This window comes from Echinops telfairi, unplaced genomic scaffold (assembly GCF_000313985.2).
Source record: "Echinops telfairi isolate 266 unplaced genomic scaffold, ASM31398v2 ScPeMD7_7400;HRSCAF=8409, whole genome shotgun sequence".
NCBI lineage: Eukaryota > Metazoa > Chordata > Mammalia > Afrosoricida > Tenrecidae > Echinops > Echinops telfairi.
In genome coordinates, this window is record NW_022111300.1 from 33,160,857 (window position 1) to 33,176,388 (window position 15,532).

Sequence of the window (15,532 nt, forward strand, 5' to 3'; positions counted from 1 at the left end):
TATGTGGAAGGAGTGCCAATAAAATAGTTTTTAAAAATGTATATACATTTCAATATATATACTTGTCACCTTTCAGCTCAGAGAATGTGCAGCAAGATGATAAGAAAAGATCAGTGTTGCAGAAACCCAGAGATGATGTCAGAAATGGGCAGAACCGGGAGAATACTTAGAGAACACATGCGTTTAAGAGATTCAGTGCCCGATCTGATTTGGAGGGTCAAGAAAAGCATGTATCAAAATTTCCGTCTCATCAACAATCTCTGGTGTGTAGACTTCTTCATAAATTTCACATAGATCAAAACAAAAGTTGTCTGAAATAAACAGTCAAAAAAGGGACCAGGTGCTTTTTCCCAAAGCATTTCTTGTGTTTTACAATAGAAACCTTGTTTTGGAAGGAAACAACCTGGAGGATATGTCATAGTTAAAAATCCTCTCTGTAGGACCACCCATGGCTATGGAATCAGTTCTGACTCACAGCAACCCACAGAGGGTTTCCACCACACTATAAGTCTTTGTGGAACCTGACAGCCTCATCTTTCTCCCCCAGAGCGAGTGGTGGATTTGAACCCCTGACTTTGAGGTTAGCAGCTCAAATGTTAATCCACTGTGCCACCAAGGCTCCTAAATTCAGTTACAGGAAAGCCAACATCATCTAGGTCCACTATTAAGAGTGAGTACTTACCAGGTGATTGTAAAACAAATTGCGAAAATGTGTAGGGACATCAGACTGAATCCCAGGAAACCCAGAAAGATTGAAAGATGCCGCCCTCGCTTACTTTCTGGATCCTGGTTCCCCCTCACAAACCAGGACAAGGACAACCAGCCAGGAGCAGCACCACACTCACTCTAAGTTTGAGAAATGACCAGAACCAGCACCTCAGTGCCAAAACTCAACCAAACTCACTGCCATCGAACGGCTTCCCACTCACAGCCTCTGCCGTCATCGCTCTGTAGAGAGTTCTGCCAAAGGAGAGCAGGATCCGTCCTTCTTCCCCCCTCACGCCAGGGAGAGGCTGGAGAGGCTCCCCAGACACAGAGCAGGAAGGAGACGGCGCGGGGAAGGAGAACAGCTTAATTCCCGCTGGGAATCGAAAAGAAGCATCCAGCGAGGTGGGTGACCAAAACCAAACTCACGGCCAGTGAGTGGACTTCCACTCATATCGAACCCATACCCACCCGATGGGGCAGGGTCGAACGGTCCCTGCGGTTTCAGAGGCTGGAGCAGGGCGTCTCATCTCGCCCCTGCTCAGGGGGCTGGTGGTTTCGAACTGCGCACGCTGTGGCTGGATGCGCAACTCGTCACCCACCGCCCCCTGGGCTGGTAGGTGAGGCCAGGAAAGGGGGCGGCCCCAGTGGGCTGTGGCGGCGGAGCTGCTGTCAGCCGGGCAGCTCGGGCGCGGGGAGTCAGGGGCCGGTGGAGGAGGAGAGGGGGCAAGTCAGGGCTTGGGAGGAGGGAGAGAAGGCCTCACCTTGGCCTTGGTCCGGCTGGCCTTGGCCTTGGCCCGCCGAGGGGCCCGCATCGCCTCAGCCATAGCCGCGGCAGCGGCGCCGTCGCCGTTTGTTTTTGTCCCGGCCCGGAGCGTCCCTTCCCCAGCCAAGTTCCGGCCTCTGGGTGGTCACATGGTCGAGTACGCAGCACTCGCTCGACGGGTCGCCACTTAGAACAAACTGCTACGAGCGGTATTTTGATTGGAGAGTGGAGGCTCCGCCCCCTTCCGGGGCCCCGCCCCCTCTGCGCGGCGTGCGGAGCTCCACGGGATACCCGGCTGTGGCGTCCGTGGCCCGGCACGCTGAGGACCGTCCGTCCCCCTGCCTCTCCCGCGCCCCCTTCCTTCCGGCCCGCGCGTTCGCGCGCACGCCTCAGTCACGTGGGCTTCGAGGAGCCGGGAGGAGGTGCTTGTCCGTCAGAGTCTCCCCGTCCATCAGCCTAAGCCTCTGCAATGCCCCCTGAAAGCCGCGTGCAGCAGAAGGCCAGAAACTTGGATTTCCACCGGGAGGTGCACTTGATGGTGATGCGTCGTCCCTTTTCATCCGTGTTGAAGCTTACGGCAGCCTAGGGGTGCCTTTCAAGTGTGGAATGATGGTGGATTTTAGAATAGAAACGAGCAAGGTCAAACCTGCAGCCATCAGTCTGTTGCTACTCGCAACCCCTAACGCTTTTACGGAAGCATCCTGGGTGGGTAAGAGCAGAGACGGGCATAGGAGGAACCAGAGGAAAGGAGAAGATGGGGATTGTTGGCTGGCAGAGGGCTACCTACTAAACGAAACGAAACCGTTCCATCGTGAAGGCATCTGCACTGGAATAACTTGACTGGGAGCTGCTCTAGGGGAAATGTAGTCAAGAGAAAAGAGACGAGAAACAGACGCACCCGCTGCAAAGCTGCCTGGCCAAGCCCCAAGAACAATTCAAGATTAGCAGAGTATATACAAAGTTGGTGGTGGTTTGATTTCTTTCAATAGACAGGGTAAACATTAACAGTAGCTTTTTCCAAGGTCTTTTCGTGGTGAAGACAGTCCAGCGGGGTTTTCTTGTGGATCCAACAGGCTGGGATAGAGGAGAGCAAAGATGCATAGCCATCCTCTGCTTACAAGTCTTTGTTCCAGCCAGTTGTTATGTGTAACTGTGCACACGTCTGAGCAGTCTGCCTCTCCCATTGGCAAACGAATCCTTGCCTTCCTACCCTGTCTCTCCGAAAGTAAGACATCCCCCGAAAATAAGACCTACTCAGAGTTTTGCCTCTCACTGAAATGTAAGACATCCCCTGAAAATAAGGCTCCCTGAAGCTACCGTAACTCTGGACTCAGGACTGTAGCGGCAAGTGCTGCCGTGCAGCTCACTGTTGGCTGCAGCGCAGCTGGAGCAGACAGGAAGTGCTGGGTCTCTTTTAATAAAACAATAAATGTGTACCGTATTCTTCATGGAAAAATAAGACATCCCCTGAAAATAAGACCTAGTGCATCTTTGGGAGCAACAATTAATATAAGACACTGTCTTATTTTCGGGGAAACGGTAGATTGGCAAGGAGGCTGCTCTGGGCCACTGCCTCTCCCTCTCCTTGGACTTCACCTTGGAGAAGTGTGAGGTCGAGGGTAACTCAAGAGGGTAACTCTAGGATTGTTTCAAGTCTTTGAGTGAAACCTGGGCTCTTGCTCAAGGCTGTCAAATGCCTTTGGTTTTAGGCACGTAAGCAGAACCAACGGCCAGACAATTTCCAGCTGTTTTTGAGGAAAGTGTTAACTTTGATCAAAAAACACAGAGATCAGTGGAATCTGATGTGTGTTCGTCAAAATCAAAGAATTAGCTCATGTATTTTGAACCCAGAAGATGGTTGTAAAAACAATTCCATTTAGAGATGATTTGGGGAAGCTTTATTCTGCCAAGGGCCAGTTGAGTATTTATAACATCATTCTCAGACTATACTAGTCAAACATTTAATTAACTCACCCCTAACATGATGGCCTCGTTTGTTGAACTGTAGTGGGTTGTGTGTTGCTGTGAACCTGAAAGCTACATCACTGGTATTTCAAATGCCAGCAGGGTCACCCAAAGTAGACAGGTTTCAGCAGAGCTTTCAGAGAACAGACTTCGAAGAGGGAATCGGCTGCCCACATCAGGGAAGTAGCTGCTGAAAACCTTGTGCAGAGCATGGAAACATTGTCTGGAAAGAAGCAGGGCTAGAGTATTCCTTCGGGGCAAGGACGGTGAGACGTCGTCTAACAAACTTTGGACATGCTGCATCATGCTTGGTAAAATAGAGGGGCAATGAAAACGAGGTAGACCTTCAAAAAGATGGATTGGCACAGTAGCTTTCAACAAGGAGCGCAAGCAGAGGAACAATTGTGAGGATGGCACAGAACAAACCAGTGTTTCGTTTTGTTATACAGAAGGTTGTGGATGGAAACTAACAACAACCGACTGCCCATGGCTGGTCCTTCCTCACCCCTGATTTAGAGGATGCAGACTTGGACTTCTTGTTGCCACAGCCATGCTTTAAGACAGGGCTGATCAATCTAAGAACAATTGGTTCTTATGACATGGTCCTGCTTGGTGCTCAACCTCATGAAGAAATCACTGAAGATAAGGGCGATGTTAGCGAACAGAAGAAACTAGATGGTGCCCAGCCATCAGAAAAGTAGATCGGAGGTCTTAAAGCAGTGGTTCTCAACCTTCCTAATGCCTCAACCTTTTAATATAATTCCTCATGTTGTGGTGACCCCCCAACCATAAATTTATTTTCATTGCTACTTCATAACTGTAATTTTGCTACTGTTATGAATCAGGCGACCCCGTGAAAAGGTGGTTCAACCCCCAAAGGGGTCTCGAGGTTTGTTTTAAAGGCTGTCTTAAAGGTTTGTTTTCAACAAGCAGCTGTCTGAGTAAGGCATCAACTAAGTCCACATGGAAGAAGCCCAAGCAGCCTGTGTGATCCAAGGATTCTAAATACAATTCAAATTTAAAAGAGGAAGTGGTATCAAAGCTTAAATTGTAAACATCTGGTTTGCAGAAGGCTATAGATGGCAGTAGAAGCCCCAAATCCACTTGCAGGTCCACACGTATATTAAGCCTCTGGTGAATCCCCTCTTACCGTATTTGAGGGATGTGAACAGGCTTATTATCAGACAGAGAACATTGTAAAGTTGATTGTGGCAGACATAGATCAAAATGTAATATCATTTGATTTCCCTTTTGACCTATTTTAAAATTTTCAGCATAATCAATCAATAAAGGGGAAATGCACGTGAATTAAGCCCGCGGTGAATCCCCTCTGACCATGGACCAGGGATGTGAACAGCCTTGCTGTCTTTCAGGATGCACTGGAAAGTGGATTGCTACAGATTCAATTAGGTTAAAATTTAGCCCCCTGTTACGTGATTTCCCATATGGTCCATTTACATTTGTTCTAGTTTTTAATATTTTCCATTGATTTTTTATCTGATTTACTTTGTTATGGTTGTCGGGTTTTTTTGGGGGGGGGGTTTAAAAAACATTTTTCTGTATATAAAATCCAGTATAGGTAAATATTTAGAAACCGTGACTGGTTTAATAATTCCTTGGGGGTATGGCAGGGGAGGTTGGGGGTAAATGGGGAGCAAATCATGAATAGAAGAATGAAGGAAATGTTCAAAACTGGATGGTGGCGATGACTGTACAACTCTTCTTGGTGTGCTGGAACTATTGAATTGTCTTTTATGTAAACTATATGCCAATTAAACTTTTTTAAAAAAGAAGGAAGTGTGGCTTAGAAGAGTTCCCTGACCATTTGCACCTAATGGTTTCATTTCTTATCCAGAAATATAACTGATGTACCAACCTAGTTGCTTTGTCCCAGAAAACCCAACTTGCTCCAAGGAGTAGACTTGTGAGGTAGCTTGAGTGGGTAATACCTCAGTTCTCGGCTTCGCACAAGAAAGAATTCACACCGAAGTCCATCTGTAATATGTAATCCAAGTGGGGTTTTCTGATGGACGGGAGAAGTTTCAGGTTTTATAGTCTCAAGAGGGTACCTGCTATTTCAAGCTGCACAGGAGTTCACAACTGGACACCTAGTGGAACAGCACACTCACACATGGCGAACTGAGGCCAGAGAGAGCACAGCACGAGCAGGCACTGTTGGGGGGAGGGGAGTAGTAAGTGAGAAGAGAGAGAGAGGCTGTGGGCCCCAAATAGGCCCAGCGTGGGTGCATGTGGGTCCTAGATAGGCCTGGAGCAGGTGCTGAGGGGGCCGGCCCGGGCAGCACGAGTGTACCTCCTACCTCTACCTGCCTCTGACGAGGAGCAGGGTGAAAGAGAATGGCCTTACAGGAATAACAAACTGCATCTTTCTCCCCAGAGTGGTGGGTAATTCAAACTGCAGACCTTGCATCTAGCAGCCCGACATATAAGCGCTACCCGCCAGGCTATATATCCTTTCAGACATTTTTCTATGCACGCAAATATCACCCTCCTAAATACTCAACGTCTGTGACACATTGTCATTACTACAGTGTGGACAGATGGCTCTACCCATGTTTTCCTTTATTTTATAACTATTTGAACAGACTTCTGATGAACATTGCATCATTTTCAATTCTTTTAAAAGCAATGTATCCCCTCTCATACATACAGTGTTGTGCATGTGGAGTTTTATATAAAGGATAACCCTCAAGCTGCTGACAGAAGGGTCAACAGTTGGAACCTGCCTGCTTCTCTGCAGGATGAAGACGAGGCAATCCAGATTTGCAGCCTCAAATCGTACACTATCCTATATGGTTGCTATAAGACAGTCAACTCAATGGCGGTGGGTTTGGGTTTGGGGGTTTTCTTCGGCGTTTCTATAAGCTATATGTGAAATTGCTGGCTAAGGAGGCGTTCTCCTTTTGAATTTTGATGAATGTTTGCCAGGTTTCTCTCCAAGAGGCTGTATTACCTAACACTGCAACTTTCAAAATTCAGAATGATTTTGAATCTCATGGGATCATCTCCATGAAGAGCCAGGCATTTATGTAAGAAGTATAACTCACGTGAGGTATTAGAGCATTCCAAAGCTTAATGAGTGTGAGCCCTTAGGGTTCCAACTGCCCGGCCACTGCACAGGAGAAGGACGTGGCAGTCCGCGTTTAACCCAGTGCGCCACTAGGACTCTTCATGTCTGGCACTCTCACCGCCACTAGGTGAACGTCCAACTCCCAGCGACCCTACAGCACAGAGTAGAACTGCCCCTGTGGGGTCCCGAGGCTGCCAGTCTTCACGAGAGTAGAAAGCTTCATCTTTCTCTTACAGAGCAGCTGGTGGTTTCAAACTGCTGACCTTGTGGATAGCATCCCACCAGGTAGCCACTGAGCCACCAGGGCTCTTTCAGAAAAGTTGACCTAGGGCTTATTCAACAGTTCAGCTTTTAAGGAAGTAAGCTCTGTTAGGACGAACCCTACGCCAGACACCAGATCCCTGGTGGTGTAGTGGGTTACGAGTTGGGCTGCTAACTGCAAGGTCAGCAGTTTGAAACCACCAGTGACTCCGAGGAAGAAAGGTGAGGTTTCCTACTCCAGTGAAGAGTTACAGTCTCAGAAATCCACAGCGGCAGCTCTACCCTGCCCTATGGGCTCACTGTCAGCTCCACGGCAGTGAGTGCAAACCTGTGTTCAAACACCCTGACAAAGTTAGATCCCATGCAGCTCTTTTGCCATCTGGTGGCCAGTTCCGATAGCGAAACCTCCTCTTCCATGAGAGACTTCCGGGAACAGGTGCACTCAACGAATCATAGTTGATTACACCTGCACATTGTTCTGGAGAAGGCCTGATTGCACCATTCTCGATTACTAAACGCATTTTGTAAGATTACCAAAGGACCATGTGACTGCTCAGTTGCTTCAGCTTTCTGGAGACAATAAGCTGGTACTGCACCTAGGTACCAAGAGGCCTACCTCACCCAACACTGCAATGGCCTCATCTGATTGGCTGACGGCCTTGCCTTAGATGACAACACCGGATTCCATTTCATTCCGTCCCCAGGTGGAGGAGTTGGAATCCCCACACTTATCTTGAGGGTACACAATTCAGTTCCTAACAATCTCATGAATAGAAAGCAGGGGTCTAGGTCATGGGTAAGAAAGGCCTGTCACCCTGGGGGGCCACCACAAGGAGCCTTTGTGCTCCTGTCCCTTCAGCACTAAGCACTTGTGGGCTAGAGTTCATGGTTCCTGGGAGCTGGTGGGGGACATGTGTACTAGGCGGCTTGGAAGAAGTCCTGTAGTCCTAGAAGTTGTGTGGATTAAGGGCCAATAACACTTTTAAAAGAAAAAAAAAAAGTAAGGTTGATGCCCGGCCATTTGGGTTTCTCATGTTAGTAACTAGAAAGGGAGGTGATACTATCCTGGCAGAAATCAATGGATGGCTGTCGTGAGGAAAAGGAGGCCGGGATGGAGACAGCAGAAACACCTGCAACGCTCGTGGGACCCACCAGGGGGCCTCTGTGGGCTCCCATGCTTGATAAACATACACTGGCAGTTTCAGAGCACCCATGGGACTGGAGAAGAGCCACAAAATCAGGTGGTTAGACTCTTCACGAATGAAGCAGCAACCTCGACCCGCAGAAACTAACCAGCCAATGGTGGGTTTGCAGGGTGGTGAGCTACTTGATACAGTTCTTCTAGCCAGTCTTTGACTGGGCTGCTGCTAGTGTAAACAATGCACTGGCACCCATGGCTGGTAGGACCATGCAAATGAGATGCATGCAACTCTCACGTGGGGATTGGTCCATTTTGTTGGTTGGGTTTTAAGTGCGCCATCTCAGAAGCTAACAGCAAGGAGAGTCAGCACTACAGTGCATCCTTCGGACTCCAAGATCCCTATGTTGAACCTTGGTCTCAGAGCCTATTTCTCTGGCACCACCAGAGAAGCAACAGAGGGAGTGGCAGTCCAGGCAGCAGAACTAAGTGCCAGCGGCAGAGTGGTGGGCTTCCTGGCCCACAGAGCCAAAAAGCTGAGGACTTTCAGCAGGAGGTCACTTGCAGAGTGGGATACCTCCCCAGCATTTGTCTGGGGAGTGAGGTTTGCAAAATCACAGTGCTACAGATGAGCACCTTTGGACTGAGGCTTACTGGCCGAGTGGAGAGAGCCTTGTGGGTCTTTGTCAGGCAGAGAGGCTGAGGACCAGAGAGAAGCATGCCTGTGGACAAGGCTGAGCCTTTCGGATCCCGAAGGATAGCTCTCCCAATAAACCTCATAACTGCAGGCACGATCTGTGTGGCCATTGTGACAGATAAGCAAGCCCAGCAGAGGTCGGGAGAGTCCTGGAGGGGGGACGGTGGGTGTAGGAATTTGCAAAAATGGGCGGCGGGTGGAGGCCTATCTGACCTCTGCCTCATAGAAATTGGCCTTGGGCTGATGTTGAGTCTGATTCTCCTGCCCCTTTTAAAGCCAGAGGAGGTCAGACCCTCGTTTGAACAGTGGTCAAGGAGAGGAGTCTCAATGACGGGCTCAGGGCCAACTTCTGCAACAGAGACAAAAGCGCGCCCCACTAAACTTCCTGTTTCGTTTGTGCATGTTTGTTTGGACAATTGTGGCTCCACGTAGTGACAAGAGAGCGTAGAAGTCATGCGGGGCCGGGTAGGTCTGCACAGAGCAGGGGCACACACATCAATGGCTCATTCATGTTCGCTCAGCTGAACATTCCCTGAAATGCCCTCCAGCTGCCGACACCAGGAGCACGGTCCTTGCCGAGGGTCTGTCCCACCTCCTGAACCCACGCTGCTGGCCAGTAGGGCCAATGAATTGGTATTAGCCTCCACCGGTGGCTAATGGGAGCTGGCGACTCCGGGTCCCAGCGTCCTCACACCTCAGGGGAGATGCCTTGCAAGTGTGTGTTCTCCACTGTTTCCCAGGTTTCCCCAGCAGGATGAAGGTCTCTTTGCTCAGTGGGAACTCGTTTGATAATCCCCTTCCTTGTCTCACTTCCCCATTTCTTCACTGATGCTTCCGATAATCATCCCCCCCAGATAAGCTACTTGTTTATCTGCTAACGCCCTTATGTCCAAGTCAGCTTCTGGGGGATGGGGAGCCAAATGAAGATCTCAACCATCTAGACTCTCGAGCATAGGTCCCTAAATGTATCTAGCCCATCGCCCCCTCTTGAGAAAACAAAGAGCACACAGTGCCCCCTTGGCCATTTAAAACTTGGATGATCGTTCACCATCCAGGATAGAGTGGTGGTGTCAGGTGACCCTGTGCGCAGCAGAACGAAGCGCTGCCAGGCCCTGCGCCGGCCTCACCACAGTGCTTATGTTCAAGCCCATCGGTGCGTCTGGTCGCTATGTCAGTCCATCGCGTCCATCGTGTCCGAGGCCTCCTCGTTTGCACTGTCCTGCTAATCCTCCAAGCACGATGTCCTTCCCCGAGACTGGTCTTTCCCGACAACGTGTCCAAAGTGCAGGCATCCGCTTTTGCGCAGATCATCCCAGTGCCCCCTCGGGGCTGGGAGTATTGCCCACTTTCGGAAACAGGGATCTACAGAGTGGCTAGTAGTCACTAAACTTAGAATGTAAGTTTATTTGACAAATTCTGCAACCTTTACACTCCTCAGGCCTCCCTCCAGTGGTGGTTTCTCTGCTCTGTTCTCTCATAGGCCACGGGTTCTGTCAGAGAATCCACATTTGCTACTGTGTACACGGTTCTGGGGATCTAGCCATGCAAAGGGTAGGCAGGGGCCAGCTCCTAAGGAAATGACCATCTAGGAGGGAGATAGATACTGAACAGTTCATTTCAAGGGGGAGTCCTGTAGGCTGAGTGAAATGAGTCAGTCACTAAGCAACACATATTCTCTGATTCCACCCAGAGGAAACACCCAGGATGGGTGGCAGGTAAACAGAGCCCAACGGTCATGAGTAGTTACCAGAAGTGGCAGGGAGGGAGGGGCAAGGGGGCCACTCACTGCTTAGGGGACTCCAAGGGTCTGTTCATTGTGATGAGAAATTTCGGAAATGGATCACGGTGATGGCTGAAGAACATGATAACCAACTCATTGTTGAATTATACACAGGAAGAATGTTGAAAAGGGCAAATAATGTGCTACATATATACTTACTACAATTTTCCCCCAAAGCCTGAGTTATGTAATTACAAGAAAAAACGAAGGCAGAGCAGACAGAGACAGAAAGGAGATCCAACCAGGTCTGGAGGTTGAGCTGGCACCCCCCTTAGGAAGGGACATGGTGACTGACTCCTGAAGATGGGAGGAGGTGGTGTGGTGCCAGTCTCCACTTGGTCTCCTGGCCCAGCTCTGCATTGCTCTGTTGCTGAGCAATGGCAAACGTGACAGAGACAAATCCTGCTAGACCAGCATAGGTACATTGGGAGATAGGAGCTTTTGACACATGGAATCCAGGATGGATAAACCCTCAGAAACAGTAAAGGGAGTAACGATTCCATGAGGGTACAGGAAGCGGGGAGGGAGGGGGGAGGGAGAACTGATAGCAATGATGGATGCATAGCCCACCTCGAGGGGGATGAATAACAGAACTGTGTGTGAAGTGACACATCGGACGGTATGAGATATGAAACATAAAAATAATAGTATATAATTTATTAAGGGTTCACAGGGATGGTAGCGTGGGGGAGACGGGAACAAAGAGGAGCTGATATCAAAGGGCTCAAGTAGAAGGAAAATGTTTTGAAAATGATGATGGCTGCATCTGTACAAGTTCACTTTGTGTAATTGATTTATGGATTGTTATAATATCTGTAAGCCCCAATATCTGAGGCCCCAATAAAATGATCAATTTAAGAGAAAGAAAGAAAGCCAGGCAGTGAGAGCAGGTTAAGCCAAACCTGCTAAGCAAATCCCCAATCACAAAGAAACGTTTATTGTCCTTCATTCCTAGCAAACTGAAAGAGCAACTCAGCAGAGAGATCATTTTCCATGCACAAAACACCTTGTATTTTGTGTATTGGCACTGGTCAGTACAGAGATACAAAATCCCTGAGGAATTGCCAGCCATCAGTAAAATACTACACACCGAATGCCCTGAGTTTGAAGGGGAACGTCCTGAGTCTGTTCGGTTTGGGGAGTCAGTGGCTCTTGGCCCTCAAGTTCGTTTCGCAAAAGGACATCCAACTGATGCAAGTTTCCTGCCTTGACAAGAAGCTACCACACTTGGGAGCATCTTAAATCAGAGACGTTGTCTTCTTTTAGTCAACGTGCCCAAGGTTCTGGGATAGCTATTGCAGAGATCAAGGGAGAAAAAAAGATTAGATCTTTGTAGCATCTTAGGACTTCACGGCATACTGTATAAGAGCCAAACCCAACACCCAACTCACTGCCACCGAGTAGATGTCCGGCTCATCATGACCCCGTCGGACAGACTAGAACAGCCCTGGTGGCTTTCCAAGGCTTTCCATCTTGACAGAAGCAAACAAGCCTTCTCTTTCTCCCACAGAGCCACTGGTGGTTTTGAACCTCTGAGGTTATGGTGAGCAGCTTAGTGCGCAGCCCACTATGCCACCAGGGCTTCTGTATAAGTGCTGGTGCTGTGTGCATTGTTCATTAACTAAACCATCCCACACTTCCTCACAGGGTGTGAACGGTTTTGTTTTTTAAAAATGGCACATATCCTCCCTGCTGTTCGTGGGTGACAAGATGAAGGCCTAAATAGATGTGAGGAGAGAAGAGCGACACTTTTAGAGTCTGGCGAAGGAAAGGTTTTTCTATGTAGACCCACAGTTGAAGATCAGCTTTAGAACTAGAAAATTTTCCTGCATCCAGACACCTTCATTTCATTGATTCCCAGATCTTTCTTCCCCTCCCCAGCCTTCCCCACACAAATACTTCCAAGTCTCAAATTTGTATGGTCTTAGCCATCAATGACTTCCCTCAGGTTTATTGGCAACTCTCCCACCTCACCCTTCTTGGTGGTAAATAAAACAACGCTGTGCTTTACAACTGATGGCTTTTTAGATGCATTCAGTCCACCATGAGATCTGCATTAAAATAAAGCTGACGTTTTAAATAAGGCAACTTTCCCAACTGAAAACAATGCTGGCGAAAATGTTTGGTGTCTCAGCATGAGCCTTGGAGCCTCCAGCCAGGTGAGAAGAAGGCGATGTAGGATGAGCCTGGGCTCGGGTTCTGGTTCTGCCTCTAACCAGCTGAAGAAATTGGTTGAACATGCATGGACCTGGCTTCCTCATCTGTAAAACCGCCTGTGTGATCAGTTGGCTTCTAGGTCCACCATCGCAAAGGAGGACGAGTTAAATGCTTGCATGGAGAGTGTGCACCTGTGGAAATCCATAGCCAAGCCACCATCCTCTGCTGCTCTTGACAACCCAAAGGAGTCTGGTCAACAGGCTGCTGGTGCAAGTTCTTCTGCACGGAATCCCCAAACTTCTCTGGCTTCCCAAGCCAAAAGCACAATGCACTCACAACTTTAGTAATTGATTGGGAATGGGTGATTCTTCATTGGGAACGGTGATTCTTCAGGCTAGGCAATTTATAAACTTCTTCAGAAATTGGCAGAGCCCCTACTAGCTAAAGTTGATCTACCACAAATTTTAAAATATCAAAAAATTACTGCAAAGTTTCACTTCAGTGTCTTTGTGATTGACACGCATTGGCTATAGATGTGGCCACTCCAGGTGCCTCCTTCCATGCCGTAGAAGCACTAGTCAAAACAAACAAACAAAAAGCTTTATTTTCCGGAAGAAAATAAACTAAGAGGAGTCATCTGGATGAATCATTCATGTCAGCACCCCTCTCCTGCTTTGAGGGTGCATTCCAGATGAAAAACTGTGCCTGACCAAGGAAAACAATAAGTGGGGAATGGACATTCCAGGCCATGAACACGAATCTGATGATAATAGCGGTGTGTTAGTAACTACTAGGTGTATATTTTTTAATGAAGACTTTTAAATCCAAAAGTTATAGTCTGTCTTTACCTAAGCATGTTAGAAGTAAAATGAAAAGAGTAGCTAAAGGCAGTAACAACATAACACACCACAGACTCCACAACCTTTCTATTTAAATTTCAATTCCAAGATCCAGTCAAGGGGTTCCAGATATTGTTATGTTGCTTACATAGGTTATTAACTAAGCGAGGCTCCCTTTCTTAAAAGTCTCTTAAATTCGGCCAATCACACATGTACATACTGAGCCTCTCTCTACTCATTGAGCTGGCGGCAGCACGACTGCAAGACAATGCAATGAAAGATCTGTGGCCCCTCCTACATAATCTGTTGTCAATGTGAGACGCAAGAGTGAAGGGGTGGAGTTTAGCCTGTCAATCGGGTCCCAGCTTGATGACCTCATTTTCAGGCTCCACGGAGATAAATAGCTCCCTGGAGGCCACATACAGACTCTCTGCTTGGTATTCCTCATGAGAAGACACATAGAGCTACACTAGAGCCCTGGAGCTGAAGGAGTCACCTGGAGACCCCTGCCAGCACGGAGATACCTCTACCACCACTGTATTCACAAGACTTTGTACCCACTGGCCTGTGATCTTCCTGCATTCAGCATCATTGCATGTGTTTGTGAGTCTGAAGAGGATTTTATAGATTGGTATTGGACATATGGGCTAATATCGGACTTATGGACTTGATCTGGACTTGGCTGGAATGTTTTCTCAATATTCAATTGCTCTTGTATATAAAGCTCTTTTTAATAAACATATGAGAGTTCCCCTGGATTTGTTTCTCTAGTCTACCCGGACTGACACACCTGGTTCTAATTCATTCCATAAAGTCGTCTTTATCAGCTGTGGTCTTGCCTGGAAGATGATTGGAAATAGCTTCAGAGGAAAGGACGGGCAAGGCACCTCATATGAGTTGGCACCCTCTGCAGACTAGAATCCATGAGGCGGGAGGGGTTGCGTCACCCATCCTCAACCATGCTCCGGCCAGCCTAGATATTTGGGGCCAGGGCACCTGATCTGGAAGTCCTTCATGCCGCCTCAGGTGGTGGCTGAGGTCAGAGTGCTGGCTCTTAGAAGGAATTCTTTGGTGTGCAAAGTGTAGCTGGGGGCAGGCTGGCTGGTCATGGAATGAGATCCTACCTGTCCATTGGTGGCCGAGGGGCCCAGCATTGAGTGCTCTGCTGGTCTGAGGAGGGGGAGTCCAACTGCCTTCAGACGTGGGGGTGGTGCACCTGTCACCTGAGCCACAAGGACACAACTCTGACCTCGGGATGTGTGTGGGTTCATCGCTGCTGGGTGGGTGAGGGTGGGGGCTGGCCATGTTTTTGGTCACCAGGAGGGTGTGGAGAACAAGAAAGGACCCCACTCCTTCCTTGCCACACGTGTGCCAGACCATGGTCTGGGCAGAGCACTGCTGGCAGAAGTTCGAGATGGTCACGTAGCATCAGACTAGCTGACGATTCCCTGGTCTGCCTCCTCTCCTTGCCCTTGTTCAGCTTCTTCCCCTGGTTTGGTATTCAACCCACTTCCCCTCCTTCTTTCTGAAGCTCAGGGTTCCAGGATCATCATCCTGTTTCCTTTGGTCTCTCGTGTCTCTGTTGCTGAGGGTCTGTGTAGCATCGCTGTCTAGTTCGCCATCTTGCCGAAAGCCCCACCCAATGTGGGCATTTGGTTTTGAAAATTCATGTCTAAGTGGACCTGTGCCGCCCAAACTGGTGCTAACCTGCAGAGTCATAGCCCAAGATAGGTCCCTGTGGGTCGTATGTGAGCAGTTTCCTTTCGTGGAATTCCAGGGTGGTACAGACAGTTAAAATGCTTGCCTGCTCCCTGCACAACTGGAGGTTCAAGCCCACCCAGAAACCCCTTGACAGAAAGGCCTGAAGATCACTACTGAGGAGCCTGCCATTGGAAACCCTGCAAAGCCCAGTTCTCTGTCACAAAGGTAGCCGGCAGGAGTCGAACAGATTGGACACAATCTGGTTTGGGCTTTGCACTGCGCTGGATCTTTGGCTCCTGAGGCATCCCCTTACGCTTATGAAGACTGACTGGACTGTGGGGCATGTTACTAAGAGCTGAGTGTCAAAGAGATGTGCCACCATGTCGTCCTGTCAGGGGTCACCTGAGAGGTCTATGGACTCAATGTGCTATCATT

At 48.7% G+C, this 15,532-nt stretch overlaps 2 protein-coding genes across 4 annotated transcripts in view; both read right to left on the bottom strand.

Moving 5' to 3' along the window:
- Positions 1–1,548, bottom strand: part of EPG5 (ectopic P-granules autophagy protein 5 homolog) — a 98,917-nt gene extending 97,369 nt beyond the window's left edge. For all 3 annotated transcript variants that reach the window (XM_045296294.1, XM_013004729.2, XM_045296292.1), the window contains exon 1: positions 1,470–1,548. In XM_045296294.1, coding sequence (XP_045152229.1) covers positions 1,470–1,532 — 63 coding nt within the window. In that variant the 5' untranslated portion in view covers positions 1,533–1,548. The remainder of the gene's footprint in view (positions 1–1,469) is intronic.
- Positions 1,549–12,313: 10,765 nt separating this feature from the next.
- The window catches only part of PSTPIP2 (proline-serine-threonine phosphatase interacting protein 2), a 57,064-nt gene continuing 53,845 nt past the window's right edge, over positions 12,314–15,532 (bottom strand). Inside the window, exon 15 of the mRNA XM_030887294.2 lies at positions 12,314–13,131. The gene's annotated coding sequence lies outside the window, so the exon portion shown is untranslated. The remainder of the gene's footprint in view (positions 13,132–15,532) is intronic.